At 43.0% G+C, this 15,214-nt stretch overlaps 1 protein-coding gene and 1 pseudogene across 2 annotated transcripts; both read right to left on the reverse strand.

Moving 5' to 3' along the window:
• Positions 1-1,971: 1,971 nt before the first annotated feature.
• On the reverse strand, positions 1,972-6,583 carry LOC100844549 (annotated as a pseudogene).
• An 834-nt stretch (positions 6,584-7,417) lies between these two features.
• LOC100844856 (tRNA threonylcarbamoyladenosine dehydratase) lies at positions 7,418-13,711 on the reverse strand. Of its 2 annotated transcripts, none has more exons than XM_003563952.4 (11): positions 13,550-13,711; positions 13,412-13,470; positions 13,061-13,145; positions 12,455-12,602; positions 11,947-12,159; positions 11,329-11,463; positions 11,070-11,201; positions 10,687-10,902; positions 10,067-10,191; positions 7,933-7,990; positions 7,418-7,841 (listed from the first exon to the last, which is right to left on the reverse strand). In XM_003563952.4, the coding sequence occupies exons 1-11, from the start codon at positions 13,651-13,653 to the stop codon at positions 7,731-7,733; spliced, it is 1,386 nt and encodes a 461-aa protein (XP_003564000.1). In that variant the 5' UTR covers positions 13,654-13,711; the 3' UTR covers positions 7,418-7,730. The 2 variants fall into 2 exon arrangements, with proteins under 2 accessions (XP_003564000.1, XP_010227785.1); XM_010229483.3 differs by having other exon boundaries at positions 12,455-12,543; positions 13,550-13,692.
• Positions 13,712-15,214: the final 1,503 nt, after the last annotated feature.

Consider the following 15,214-nt stretch of genomic DNA (forward strand, 5'->3'; position numbering starts at 1 on the left):
TCGCTAAGTGATTTGGGGAACCATGATCGACCCAAACATTTTGGCTACGATTTACTGGAAATCTCTCCTAACATATGACTAAGTTATACCCGCAGGGTCAACCGAATCTATTCAAAAAATATCAACATGTCAACTTGTCCAAGTGTACGGCGACCTTCGCTAGAAGGCCGCATACACACCCTACTTTCATGCACTTGTGCGGTTGTGCCATCGAGTTTTGACACCCGTTACTCTTGTTGTTGCCTAGAACAACAACACATCTTTATCTTCACCAACATACATACTTTTGTCTCCCACTCACTGTTCTTTTGTTTCTTGCCAATGCATCAAAGCGAGAGATATAAAGACAATTTCATTGCTAATTTATCAGAAAAAATGACAACTTTGAGGGCTTCGTGCCCACAGCCTAAGTCAGGAGAAGATATATGTGCTCCCGTCTCTTTAGGTGCTACCGTACTACCAACTAATGGTAGCATGCCTATAAAGTTTTCAAAAGTTTCAAAATAAATTGAGTGGTTCATAATATATGTGTCTACCACCTTATAAAGTTTCAAATCCAAATTCATTATATGCATAGAGAAACAAAAAAGACAAATCCGGACGTGAATAGGTCGCAGAAAGACAAAAACACACAAATTTCTGACACTATTCATATTTGCATTTGTCTTTTTTGTTTCTCTCCATGTATAATGAATTTAGAGTTGAAATTTTATGACAACATAGACACATGTCTTATGAACCCACTCAATTTATTTCAAAAAATTTGAACACGGTAGCACTGAGCATTGAGTATTCTCTCAGTAGGGTGGGGTGTAGACATAGCCGGGTTCAGAGGACGCCAGAAAATTATTTTGTTGCTTTATATACAAAGCCCATTACAACTGGATCTTCCCTTTTTTTTTATGGCCATCCTAGTCCTTAAACAGCCCAGAAGGAGATGGGCAGACAGCCCGTGAGGCAAGGGAGTGGGGAGGGCCAAGCTTTGAAGGTGCTGGGGCGCGAGTCAGCCCACATCAAGGCTCTTGCTGCGTGCAGCCCGGTACATTGATTTTTTTTCTCTTCTTCTTTTGATCTTAGCAAAACATCGAGAAAGGTATGCACATCGATCGATCAATATTTCAGGAAACTAATCGATCCAACTGTTGATCCAGCACAGTACGTATAAAACTACTCGTGAAGTGAGGACAAAATTGCAGTTTCCAAGAAAAATTCACATGATCACATTTCTTTTGAAATTTTGACTATTCCTCACACAACACGATGTCAAGTAAGCTTTACTTTATAACCGTGCAATTCAAGTGGCAACTATCAAATGTGTATGATTAAAACCAAACTACAGGGCACACATGCCCCATATAAGTTAGCGTGCGGCGCATAACGAATAACAAATCCCTGAGATTACCTATGATTGAAATTTTCAAAATCTTTTATTTTCTAAACCGTGCATCCGATTGACAATTTGTTTTCACCGTTAGCTTTATCGTGTCAATATCTACAAAACTATATCCCATGTCGATATGCTTTGACGATATATTTTTTCATCAAGAGTTACCATGACCATTCGGTTACCATGTTAAATATCACTTGATTATGAAGTTCTAATTACTTGTTTACCAAATTAATATCACTCAGTTACTAGTTTCTGAGCATCAACGTGCACCTACAAATACTTGCATCATTGTACTTGTATGATCTAATGATATATATTACTTGTTGAAACACTACAACACTAATCTTGGATCTTGCATAACGTTGCAATGTCTAAATAGATTTTTTTTTACTTGGTGGTCGTGTGATATTAGTGGACCGATCATTAATTAATATGGTAATTGCTCACAACTGACATGGTAACGTGATAGTATAATCTACTAACCGATGGTGTTGGAAAAAGTCATCAGAACGACAGAACATAGTAAATTGTGGTCTTGTTTCGAAGCACCTGCCGGATCTTTCATCAGATTAACGATTAAGAAGATAAAATCATTTTGAAAATTTGACTTCAGTAATAATGCATGGATGCAGGCCCGTTGGAACACGCCGCACGGGGAGCAAAGCCGTGTGATCATTAGATTTTAATGTTCTATTCTTTTCAATTTAATGTTGTATTTTTCGGGTGCTGCTCATCTTTTTTCACAGGGGCTCACAGTTCCCTTCCACTACTTGACATATTCTAATGATCCTGTCATGAAACTGGAGCAAGCAGGGAGAACTTGACACGCAACGAGATCTTCCCCTTCTCAACATCAAGCTTTGCACCGGTGACCAGCCAGTATCCAGGGGCGTCCTGCGGCCCCATGGTTACCTGTGCCGTGTCAACAAACTTGAGCAGCTTCTGGGCACCAACAGGAACCGGTGGTCCTCCGGCGAACACGCCGGAGTCAATGCTCACCCTTGCCGGTTCCTGCCGCTCCTTTTCAGCAGCACCTGAAGACTGCCCAGAAGATTTTGACAGGAAGCTCCCTTTACCTGAAAGTCTCGCCGTGCTGTGTGCCCATTTGGACTGCACAACGGTGTACCCTAGCAACTCGGTGTACAAGAGCCTGAGGTGCAGTATGTTCGTCGATTCATGGGCCATGACATGCAGCTGCGCACCGGATACAATGTACGCGGTCTGTCGGTTTGCGCCGCACCAGCGGGGATCATACTTCACTGGCATGGTGCAGACGTGGGCGAACATTCTCCATTGGATCGGTTCGTAGTACCTTTCGTCAGAGATCGTCTCCGATCCATGCCATATTGGTGGTTTGTTTGGTCGAACATTGATGAATGTTGGTGTGTTTGACAAATGTTGCAGGTGGAGGCCTAACCTGAGAATGATATGTGAAGTTGTTAACAATCTACAATTAGTTATGCAATAGTATGTTTCAGTCAACATTCTGACAGGATTTGCAGCAAACTCTAAGTAAATGTAGCTAACCTGTTGTTTTTCTTGCCCTCCAGGTGCAGTCTCATCCCAGTGATTGGCAGCTTTGGAACAATAACCTGCATTTGGTTTTTGTCATGTGGTTCAGTTAGCATTTGTTGCCTTGGTTGCAGATGGTTCGAATCAATGAGCAAGGATTTCTTGCCTGGTTTGAGCTGACATGGAGCTTTGATCTTACAAGACTGAAGTTCAAGGCTTGGCCATCATCTTGGCGGTTTGAGCATAGACCCAAAGGTAGGTCGCTGAGTGTAGGGGCCCACAATCTATGGTACTGGAAGTCCAGGAAGTACCTCAAATCTGCTACTGGAGGTTTGTCTGTTAAACAGAGTAGTGGTACAATTGAGCATTTTTAGCTGCAAAACTGCATGTGGGATATATACAACCTGGAGGTTATAACATGCATGGATGATCTCTCCTTGTTTGTTTTTACTTTGATATGTAATTAACAAATTGTCATCTAATCGTATCGATGGCATCAAACCTCAACCTCAATAGATGGAGAGGAAAATGTGGTTCATGCTGAGATAGAGTTGTTTTCACTACACATATGAAACGCCAGATTCTAATAGATTTTCAATTGTCGTATGGAAGTTTTCATGAAATTGGTAGGTACACACCTATGGCATGGCTAAATGTGTGCTAAACTAGAGGGCGCTTACATCTCAAGTAGATGTTTATGGCATGGGAGAGGAAGCCCAAGCCTGTCACCCCTGTGAGAAGGGATGTCAAGGGCAAAACCCTGAAGTTGATCGCATCCGGCTTTGCCGGCACTGTGAGCAGCCACTCAGCGTGGCTCCTCGCTGATGTATCCCCTCCCCTCTTGGAGTGTATCACTGTCACACCCTACATCAATTAACAGTCAGAAAAGATCCTTGCATAACTTGCTTCAAGATTCTTGACAAGTTTCAACTTAGAGCTGTACCTCTTTGCATGACACTTGAGTGGTGTTCATTCCTTCAACTGTCTGCTGTGTTACTTGGGCATCAAATACATTGAAGGCCTCAGGAACCTGTTGTGATCAAAATTATGGAGCTCTCTTTAGTACATTTCGGTGTTACCCGATTCTTGTTTATCTAGTGGGTTTTAATAATAATTTCAGTTTGCATATGGTTAAGTAATCGAAATTTCTTGACCTTAATCTTGTGATCTCTGGACTTGCAGTGTGAAGGAGGAAGGGTGCACGTCCCAGTGAAGACCTGGTCACCAAGCTTGTCTAGGTGCTCCTTGATCTCGGATTGCGTCAGCAGCGATGACTTGTCCTGCTTCGCATAGACCACATCTTGGCCGCCCATGCTCACTCCGACCACAATATGCGTCCCGTACTTCTCGATGAAACTGCTGAGCAATTCAAGGAGTGAGATTAATCTTGAAACTTTATGGTATGTAGACAGTTTCAGAATTTGAAAGCTACATCTTGAGTCTTGGCTGACAATAAATCATCTGATAGCTTTCACTAATCAATGACTCGATGGTGACATGTTCAGAGTTCAGACTACTATTAGGCTCTAACAAAGATGTGAAGGAAGAAGGAAATATAACCTGTTTTCCTGTCGGTGTCAGTTAAATCTATCCTGCTTTTAATCATTATATTTGAATTGTCGGAGATGTAAAAATAAAAGTCTAATTTATTTTCTTCTTCTTCTTCTTATCACTCTTGTGAGCATTGTAAATGTTTTCCATGGGGCACATTAAATACATCTGAATCGCTATGTCCTTTGCAGATAGTGGTTCTAGACCTTGAACAAGTCCGAGTCCCGCACTAAATTTCGACGACGCATACGATTTATCACAACACACCACATGGCACAAGTGTGGTGGAGAATTTTGCACTCCTGGATGGGGCGAAGTCACCATCACATCAGACTAAGTTGATCATATTAACCTCAACTTGGAGGCATCAATTTTCTGTGGCAATTGAAAATGAGCTAATAATGTTGTACTATGTATTTGTACCTTGCTATGGCAGAGGGGTCCCAGGACATGGGCACGTCTTGGATGACGTGGGCGGGCGGCAGTCGAGCCGGAGGTCGAGGAGGGAGATGAAGTAGCCGTCGAGCGCCAGGCACTTTGTGCTAGAGACGTCCTGAGCCCAGGAGCCGCCGTCGAGGCCGAAGCACGAGTTGAAGTGACCTGACGGGATCTTCCCAGGCAGCGAGCTCCGGTGGTTGAACAGCTCCGACATCTGCGCGGTCAAGCATCTTTCTCTTGATTAATCATCACATGCTTCATTTCAGACTTCGAGAGTATTTTCTTGGCTACTCTTCTTTGTGTTGTCACAGTCAAGAGTCAAGACACAAGACAATAGTAAAACTTCTTATGCTTGTTACGATTATTTTGATTAGAAAATTTTGACCAGGATGGGTCTGAAGTTGATTGAGATTTGGAGGATGCTGTAATTCATTATGCTGCTACGATCATTTGGTCGTATAATGGGTATCGCCTGTCTCTTTTCTTTCCTGATAACTTCGTGACTTGATCGGTTCAATTTGGTCTTCTGTTTTACATTAAAGAATTAAACTCTGATGCGTTCAGAAAAAAAATGAATTAAACTTTGGTGTGTAAATCTAGCAGGTAAAATTAACAAATCTCCTGACTCGCAGCTTGAACCATTTGACCCAAAACCCCTACTCGCCAAACTCCAGATTAAGCATCGAAGGGAATCAGAGAGCAATTAAGGTGCGAGAGCAGAGCAGCAAACCTTGTTGAACTCGAGCACATCGGACCTGAGCCTGGTCCGGTCGCCCTTGCCGCACTTGACGTCGGCGGGCACGTCGGCCACCACGCCGATCCCCGGCACGGCGACCGCCGCCGCCTTCCCGCCGCTCCTCGCGACGAGGCAGCCGCCGTCCTCCTTGCAGTGCTTCAGCCTCAGGTCACCCGCCATGTCGACCCCTCTGCCGAGGCACCTAATTGCCCTCTCCACCGCCGCCGCCATCTCCCCCCTGCCGCCGCTCGCCTCCCTGGCCCTGGCCATTGCTTGTTCCACCATGAATTTATTTACCAAGAAAATAACGAATCCTGGCTAGGTATGTGTGTGTATGTGCAATGGGGGGACTAGATGGATCAAGAGAATTTGCTGAAGGCGTCAAACAACAAAGAGAACATGTGATATATGACTGTCTGTCAGTTTGTAGCTTTTGCTATCTGGAAACAATCAAAGATTGTGATGGCTTTGGATGGAGCTAGCTGCTGCGATGCACAATTGACACTTTTAGGTTCACATATATATATGGACAGAGAATTGCAGTGGGATCAAGAGGAGACGGAGAAAGAGGATGGGGTCGTGGTAAACTAATATGAACAATGGCGGCATAGGCGTGACTGCTATTTTTCTTTTAGCCTTTTCTTGAATTGAACCCCATTTTTCTTCGTTCTTTTTTGGGGTCCAATGTTTACCCCTCCCCGCTGCCGCTGGGCACCGCCAAAGCGTGGAACTCCCTGTCCCTGCGGCGGTGTGCACATCAGATTTTCCTCCGTAGAATGGCTCTTGACTTTCTGAGGCAGGTCTGCGAAGAGGGTACTCTTAACTTGCCGTTTGTGCGCAGGCTTTATCAGACTACCACACGAAGTTTTTTTTTCTTTTTTTTTCTTGTCGATCCCACGGCATAGAGTTAATGGTTTATTATATATCCCACCTTTGATTTATGTCATCAGTCGTCGAGATACATCTCGTGTCACAAGTTTGCGGGTTTTCAATGAGTTCTAGTTTTCATTGGAAACTTCGCCCACCTATGTACAACAGTCGACATGTTAATCTCTATTTCTGTAACACAATCTCAATATAGTGAAGTTTGCCATCATGCTCTGTGTTTTTCTTTTTGCACTACTTTCTATTCTTAATTTTACTTATTTGCCCTTCTAATCAAGGTTTTGCTCAACTTTATTTTTAAATCTAGGGTTTTCCCACCTTACCGCTAGATTAAAAACACATGGTTAAATTTGCAGCAAGTATGATGCAGACGTTATTAGCGTAATCTGACATAGATGATGCGTTAGATGGCTTCAGGAAGAGACCAAAATCTGCTCCAATGAAGACAAGAGTGAAAGACCATGTCAAAATTCAACTTCACATTCAAGACAATCACATTGACCGGTGAGCTATGGACAAAGCTTGATCGATTTTGTAAACAAAAGATCTCACAACAAGATGCATCTCAAGGAAAGACATTGGAAACGTTTACTTTTTGCTCTTCAAATCTGGACAGTCGCCTTGAAGATAAGTAGAACGAAATGCAAATTGAAATGTGTCCTGTTTCAGTCGTCTTGACTTAGCAGTCGGCTGCTGAACCAGTCCGCGTGTCTTGATTGAAACCCCCTGGCGGCCCGTTAGAGCACACTTGAATGTTGCTGATCGGGACATTTGATCACAGGACAGGGCACATTAAAGACTCACGCCATCTTCGTCGCCTGGCATCAAATCCATTTCGCAATCTGGCTTTTCATAGCAGTCTGATTGACCCGGTGTCCCCCAGACAACTTCAGTCCAGTGCAAAGTAGAGTGAAACATGATCAAATTTGACACTGTATCTTATATGTGCAATAATTAAAAGCCATGTTGCGGCATGAGGTAATCTCAAAAGCATCTAAAATACTATCAGATTACAGGAAAATCCTGGGTAGATAATTACAGGAAGATCCTCACAGAGAAATGGAAAAACTGCCATCAAATGCTCATTCTCATAAAACAAAACCTCCAAAAAAATGCACATCTAGGACCACGAAAAACAGAAATCTGCCTGCTTGACCAATGGAAATTCAGTAATTACGGTTTAGCAATAGAAGAAATCCAATAAGATTGGTGACCTGCTCATAAAGCAAACTCTGTTTCAGCTCGCTTCAACACATGTGAAACCATGGTATAAAATTCAGGTTCTTCTTCTTTTATTTGAGCGAGCGTGGTGGATTCATGTGCATCCGCCTAGGAGGAAAACAAAAGGTTAGCCACGAGAAGATACTGTCTTTGACATATGCTTAGGCATTACTGTATACTGGTACACATGGCCTATTACCTCGCTGAACTTGAGAAGTATTAAGTTTGACACGCCAGCAGGCTTTGATTTGTCCCACCTAACAAAATAAAGCAACACAATAGCAACATGAACAATTGTTAAACATATGCTGATCCATTTTGATTTTAATTAAACATGTTAATAATGAAAAACTATATAGTAACTCGCATTTCTGATTCTGTAAGATTGCTACTGCAACTTCATACCAACAATATGCTGAAGTCTATAAGATGGAGGTATGACGAAGATGTGTGATGGTATGTTGGTGGCATAACAAACTTGAAGTTGGCAGTTTCAGTCAATGAGCTCGACTTGGCATAATAACTAGTAGGATCACCTTAAGGTTCATCTCAGTATATCCCACAAAAGTATGCAAGTCATACTCCACTTCTCTTACTTCCTCCATTAGGATGTGTAAGGAGTACTTTTTTAGCATAAATTTCTTTGAAGACATTTCATCAAGTTACAAAATAACAATCATGAGAAAGTATTTCTGAATATGAATCCAATGACACAGATTCCTGTGTCACATAGCCCACATATAAGCTTATTAATCATCGGTCAAATCATGAATACAACTTACATATCTAGACAGAGGGAGTACTACTAATTAGCAAGTGGAAATCTCTGTTATGATAAACAGATATATTGACTTAAGTTTTTACTTTGGCGAAGTATCCAGTGAAAACTGGATTTCAGTGAAAACCTGCAAACTCACAATACGGGCTGTCAGATCAATAACAGATGGCACAGATTGAAGGTGGAATTTCCAAACTCCCACTTAACTCTACTTTGCACATAACCCCTTCTATGTCCCGTTCCTATCCTCTTCCTACCACGTTCCTGCCTAACGTAATGGCGACTCTGCGTCTCTGCAGCCGCGACTGTGACTAGGTAAATGCTGCGATTTCCCTGCTCGACGGCGTCTCGGCGGCCACAGTGCTTTCCATGACAGCGAATCGGCGGCTGCTGCGCTGGCCAAGTGCGAGCGTCTCAGCAGCTGCTGTGTTGACCCGGCTCAGACGGCGTCTCGGCGGTCACGGCGATGCCCGCGACAGCGAATCGGCGGCCGCTGCGACACCCAACACGAAGACGTTCGCTGGACACAGGATGGCCGTGATGGTGATTCGGCGACAGGAGCACGGCCCAATCGATGGCTTCTCCTCTGAAGCTTGATTTGCAGAACCTTCCGAAGTTGCGTTCCTGAATTTTTCAGTTTTGGTGTTCAAGCATTCTACCAATCCTCGTGTAAGCATTGAGTTTATCTAGTACTACCACATGAAGAAACTGCAGGCATGAGTATATTCGTAGAAGGAATAAAGAAGTGCAGGCATTGAGTTTGTCTCCGTGAAACTGAAGGCAAGAGGCACGAGCTACTGCAAGTATCAGATAAATACTTTGCTTTCCATCTACCAGGATGACTGGATGAGCTACCGCCTGCACCCTGAATCAATGGAGAAGGGATTTCAGTGCAGAGCCATGAGGAGGCGGAGGACGGGAGGGTGCGGAGCTGCGAATAGGATCTGTCCGGTGGAGACGCGTGGTCTGAAGGGAGAGGGCTGACGGCCGGTGGCGCCATCATCCTAACGAGTCACCGTCGCGAGTATCCCATGTCCGGCGAGACCCCATCTCACTGGGTGCTGCAGCGGCCGTCGATTCCGTGTTGCGGGCAGCGCCGTGGTCGCCGAGACGCCGTCGCGCTGGGTCAGCACAGCAGCTGCCTATTCTGTTGTGGGCCGAATCGTGGCCGCCAAGACGCCGTTGAGCCGGGGAAGCGCAGCATCTGCCGATTCACCGTCACGGCCGCAGAGTCACCGTCGCCGCACCGTAGGGGCAGGAACGAGATAGGATATGAAGAGGATGGAACGGGACAGGGAGGGGGTTATGTGCAAACTGGAGTTAAGTGGGCGTTTGGAAATCCCACATTCAATCTAGGCCTTCCATTACTGATTTCACGGTCCACGTAGTGAGTTTGCAGGTTTTCACCGAAATCCAGTTTTCACTAGATACTTCGCCTTTTACTTTACCATGTCAGACATGTATAGGACATAATAGCATAAGTATGTAACTATCACACAAATGATAACTAATAACATGTAAAACCACACTTAATAACTTAAACAGAAAGGCGCACCGAACAAGCATTAGTTCATTGACAGATCTCCACATTTTCCGGCCAGTGTCCTTCAGGTTTTGGTCCCTAGCACTTCGACCACACCACAATTCTTTTACAGCGTACATCACCTCTTGAGCATCAACCTTTTTTGCAGATAAAGATAATTACAAAATTTACAATGAGATGTCACGGTGTAGGGATGTCAAGTAGAGTAATCACGTTTTCAGAAGAACTGTCAATAACAACATAATCTAAATAGTGCTTTAATACCATAATGCCCCAGTAAAAATCTTGTGATCCAGGTTATGAAGTAGCAACAAGAAATATACTGCTTTTGCACTAAAACAGCGACAAGTATTTAGGAACGGAGGGAGTATAAGACAATTTTGAGTAGGCAGTAATTAAAGGAGCTTACCAAAGCAAGAGAAGGGAATAGAAAGTTACCGTACCATACATACTTAAATACATTGAAGTAGAGAAGATACTAGCAGGTGAGGGTGCTACTTATAAATGCAGGAGAGATCGAAATGTTGTAAATGTGGGCAAACATTATTTTTTTAATAAATTGCATTCACACCTTGTAATATGAAACAAGATGACAAAAAAATTATAGGCTTCATATGAAGAGGGAGTAATACCAAAACTTGCTCAGCTGACCCATATATCAACTCCTCGTGCTCAAGAAGACGCTGGTGAAGAACACGGTAATGATCCAAATCCAGGTTAACAATCGGTTCTGTTTGAAAATCTAATTTGGCGAGCTGAGTAACCACATATGAGGCCATAACTTGACCAAATATTGCAGGGATAGTTCCCAGTACTGGGATAATGCGAACCCTGAATCCTGGCACAATCTGCATGATGACACATACCATGTTGTCAGCCTTATCTGCGCTGCTAAAATATAAGCGGCAAGATGATTTAGAGGATCCTAGCTAACTCAATGGCATGCTCAGAAAATAAACATGACTAGTAAACCAGGTAGCGGGACAGTGCTGGTGCACACATAAAAGGACCTGACCTGGTAATCTGATGGAGTTTCCTCTTCTTTCGAAGCTTGAAAGGGAAGTAGTTTTGCCTTGGGCTTCTCCAACGAAAAAACTACTGGTATTCCACCTTCAATTCCATGATCCTTCTTCAGCCGATACCGCACCTACAGGAAAAGAAAACTGCACCACCTTATTTATAGCACATCCAATGTTGACACCCAAACATGTCAGTTAATAAAAGATTGCATAGGCTGAACATTTAAAGTCTTCAAACAAGTTGTCAATATTTACCGCCCGAGAAAGGGGATCATTGGTAGATTCTCTCAAATCTGCAACACGAATTCGGGTTGGGTCCGCTCGAGCTCCAGCCCCCATTGCAGAAAGTACCCTTAAACCTCTGCGTGCGCAAGCCGCAAGGAGAGATACCTATTTAAAGATCAATAATATCACAGTGTCTCGTGACGATGCACATACCATAATACTATTGAATTAGTTAACTAGCATGGACAGGCAGAACAAAGCGAATTAAAAGCATAATTTAAAAAATTGGGTTTAAGTGTTGCTTAATCATCAAAATGCTGTGCGATCAGAGATTCAGGGCCATACACGTTTCAGCTGTGTGCTTAATTTGCTTCTAGAATAATTTCAGCAATTTTTCATAGTACTGCTAAAGCATTCCTTCATCAGACTGAATGCATATGATGTTCCATGGAGTACTCACAGCTATTCCTTCATCAAAGTAAATACAGGAACATGAAAAGAAGGATTTAGGCATAAGAACATGAAAAATAAAAGGTACACCCGAATACTGAAGGCCACAAAAATGCGTGAAAGGCTGAACGCAGTTTTTTGATTAAATAATATCAAACTCAGGTTTGGTGTGAGCATTATTCAAACTATATATTTTACCTTAGTATCAATGTTATCTATGCAATCAAGAACAAAATCAGGCTGTCCAGAAAGAATTTCATCCTCGGCTGATGGGTCATACAGCTGCACTCTTGCTTCTATTTGGCACTCTGGATATATCATCGAGAAATGCTTCTTGAGGCATGATGCTTTTGGGGTCCCAACATCATCTCTGGTTGCCACAGCATGCCGATTTAATGATGAGAGTGAGACCTTCAACATATCATGAGATCCGTGTTAATGTCCACCTATTTTACACCGGGTGTTATTACAGAAACATAATGTAAGCATGCCCAACTACTGCCAAAGCCTACTCAGTATGTATGATATACATTGATGCATAGTAAATAAGTTTTGATGCAAGTCATATTTCTAAATGATATTGAACATGCATCTACTAGATAATGCACTTATTCTGTGTTTTGATTGAAATTCTGGAGGCTCTGCATAATATATCATCGACAGGGAAGCAAAGCAACTCCAATCTGCCAACTGTAAAAATATATACCTGGTCAAAATCTACTAGGAGCAATCTGCCAACCCCAGATCTCAGGAGCATGGAAGCAGCATGACTGCCAACCCCTCCAAGACCAATGACTACAACAAAAGATTCAGTAACTTTCCTCTGAGATTCGACGCCAAAAAATTGTATATTCCTAAGATGTACAGAAAAAACAGCTGTTGGTAACCACAAACAAAAAACAGCTGCTTCAACATGCTAGGGTTACAGTAAGGTGGTCAGAACATTGGAAAAGGTGGATTAGATATAAAGCGTGAGATTATGTAGAATGCACAGAAAATGGTACTCCCTCCGATCCATAATAAGTGTCTTGGATTATTATGGATCGGAGGGAGTACTAATTATGTACAGTGAGAATATGAATCACTTTCTGTTCACATGACATTGAAAGAGGTGAGACAGAATCAATTGACAGCAGGAAAATAGCTCTTTTCAAGCACTGGGTTATGTATTATTAGCTATGCTTCTAGCAACAATTATGAGGAGATGAGGAATTCATAAGATGTGCAATATGAAACACAACTCTTCATTCTATGCGACAGCATGTAAGTGACTAAAGGACGCCCTCCACAATTGGATAGTAAGAATCCAAACCTTGTAAGCTGCTCAGAGACAACTTCATCAGAAAGAAGATCCGAGCTATTGGCAGCGCGCAGACGTGTTCCCAATCCATCACTGCCTGCTCCCAACCAACACTATTAGGACAAAAGTACTTGATGGCCGTTCAATACCAGCAAACAAGTAACAGCATCCAGTCAACCACACAACAATTGGTTATAATTTTTTCCTATGAGACACGCTTCAGCCCTTATCTACTTGGTGGAGAGCACTGGAATTACATAGGCGCGTTGAATTATCAGTAGTCTCTACTCTCTACAACAACTACTACCACTGCTACACATTATTCAACTGGAAAACCATTGAGAGATTACTTAGCGTACGTACCGCTGGTACCGCCATTCGATTCTAACAGGTTGCGCACGTAGCCCTCTCTCCGCTTGGATCTGCACTCATCCGGAAAAATGAAGCGAATGTTAGGCGAATAATCCCCGCAACTCGTATGGGGAGGGTTCGGTCAGTTACCTAGAGAGGAAATTGAGTAGGGAGGCAGCGGATAGCGCGCCGAAGGCGGTGCCGGCACCGGCGACGGCGGCAAGGAGGAGCCACTGCCTCGCCCTGTCGTCCATATCTCCGGCCCTCTGCCTAAAACCCTAACCCCCCTCGGCGATCTCGGCAAGCAAAGGTTAGCTTGGAGGTGGCCGAGCCAGCGCGGCCCGATACGAGCAAACTTGCTTCAGCGATTCTTGCTTTCGGCCCATCGCGCTCAGCTTACGGGCTTGTTTTCCGCCCAGTAAAAAGGCTGATGTTTCGTATTTTGTTTTTTAGAACTGTCACAGGCACGTGCTAGGCACAACATGGCTCCGGGGCTGCAGGGAACCCTAACATTTAAAAAACAGAAATCATATTTTAAATATTTCAATGTACGATACTACTACATAAAATATCTGTACGTTTTCGTCAAGAAATATGTTGATTTGTGATCTGCTAAAAAAATCTCAAATATATGGATCTAGAATATCGCTTCGTCCAACAAAGGATGTCTCAACTTTGAATAAATTGAAATACATCTATACACTAAGTCATGTCTAGATACATTTAAATTTTGACAAACTTAATATATCTTTTATTGGATGGAGGGAGTAGTATATCTATATCTATTTCAAATTATATATTTTTAGATTAAAATCAACAACACTTCAAATGGAGATTTATAGACACGTAACATATGCTCATATGGACTTGTATTTTTCCTAATTTTTTGAAACTATAATGTGTGATTTTGGAAAATAAGACTAGAGCCATAGAACATCAAAATTAACGACGTACATACTGCGGGAGAGGGTAGGGTCTTTTGTCCTTGGTATGCTAGGGCTTAGAGGTACCATTACAGGAGAAGCCTCTTTCGCGGGAACAACTACCCGTTTTCCATGGGATCAACGCAGATGCACACGCAACAAGTGTGGCCATGGGCGGCCGCATGCTCCAGCAAAGCAGCACACTTGTCTCTAGGAAAAAGCAACCCAACTCGATGCAGCAAAGCATTGTACATTTCGGAAATTTGAACGTTTGTAAAAAATGGGAAGTTTGTCCCTGAAAATATGAAAGTTAAAATAGAACGCCATCTAAAGTCTTTGAAAGTTTGTCAAATTTAAAAAGCTTTCAGAAAATTGAAGCTCAATGTAGAATTCTGGTCAGGAAATTTAGGTTTCATATTTTAGAAGAATCAGAAAAGAGCAAAAGAAAAGCCCAAAAAGGCCCAGTAAGGGATCGCTTGGGCCTTGGGGCAACACATGATTGACCGCAGAGACATAGTAGCTGCTACCATGCGGAGCTCCGTAAAGTAGTCACGGACACATACTTGCAAAATGTGATCAGCTAGATTCAGCAGCTCGCAAATTGCACGTCTACAGTACAGCCAACATTTTGTGACTGCACAACTCCAGCTGGTAGCAGTAGCAGTGTAGCACCCATCATGCATGTCTGGCACAGCATGGACCGTTTTATGCCGGCCTTCCCGTGACGGGGAGCAAATTGGGGTGTCACGTCATGCCGGCCCCAATGCAGAGTCCGGGCCAATTGGCTATAGAGCTAAACCATGGATCTGGCTGGTTGCCGATCAGCGGCGTATTACTTCTCCTAAATTTGTCTAAATATGTAATTTATCTATATGTAAAAAACATTTAAATA

Source organism: Brachypodium distachyon, chromosome 1 (assembly GCF_000005505.3).
Source record: "Brachypodium distachyon strain Bd21 chromosome 1, Brachypodium_distachyon_v3.0, whole genome shotgun sequence".
NCBI lineage: Eukaryota > Viridiplantae > Streptophyta > Magnoliopsida > Poales > Poaceae > Brachypodium > Brachypodium distachyon.

Bases quoted from the DNA above. Each gene is read 5' to 3' on its own strand.
- LOC100844856 (XM_003563952.4), bottom strand. From the start codon at position 13,653: ATGGACGACAGGGCGAGGCAGTGGCTCCTCCTTGCCGCCGTCGCCGGT. The intron at 13,146-13,411 runs GTACGTACGCTA...GGTTGGGAGCAG, and splicing joins ATCGAATGGCGGTACCAGCG to GCAGTGATGGATTGGGAACA. The intron at 7,842-7,932 runs GTAATAGGCCAT...TTTTCCTCCTAG, and splicing joins TACTTCTCAAGTTCAGCGAG to GCGGATGCACATGAATCCAC.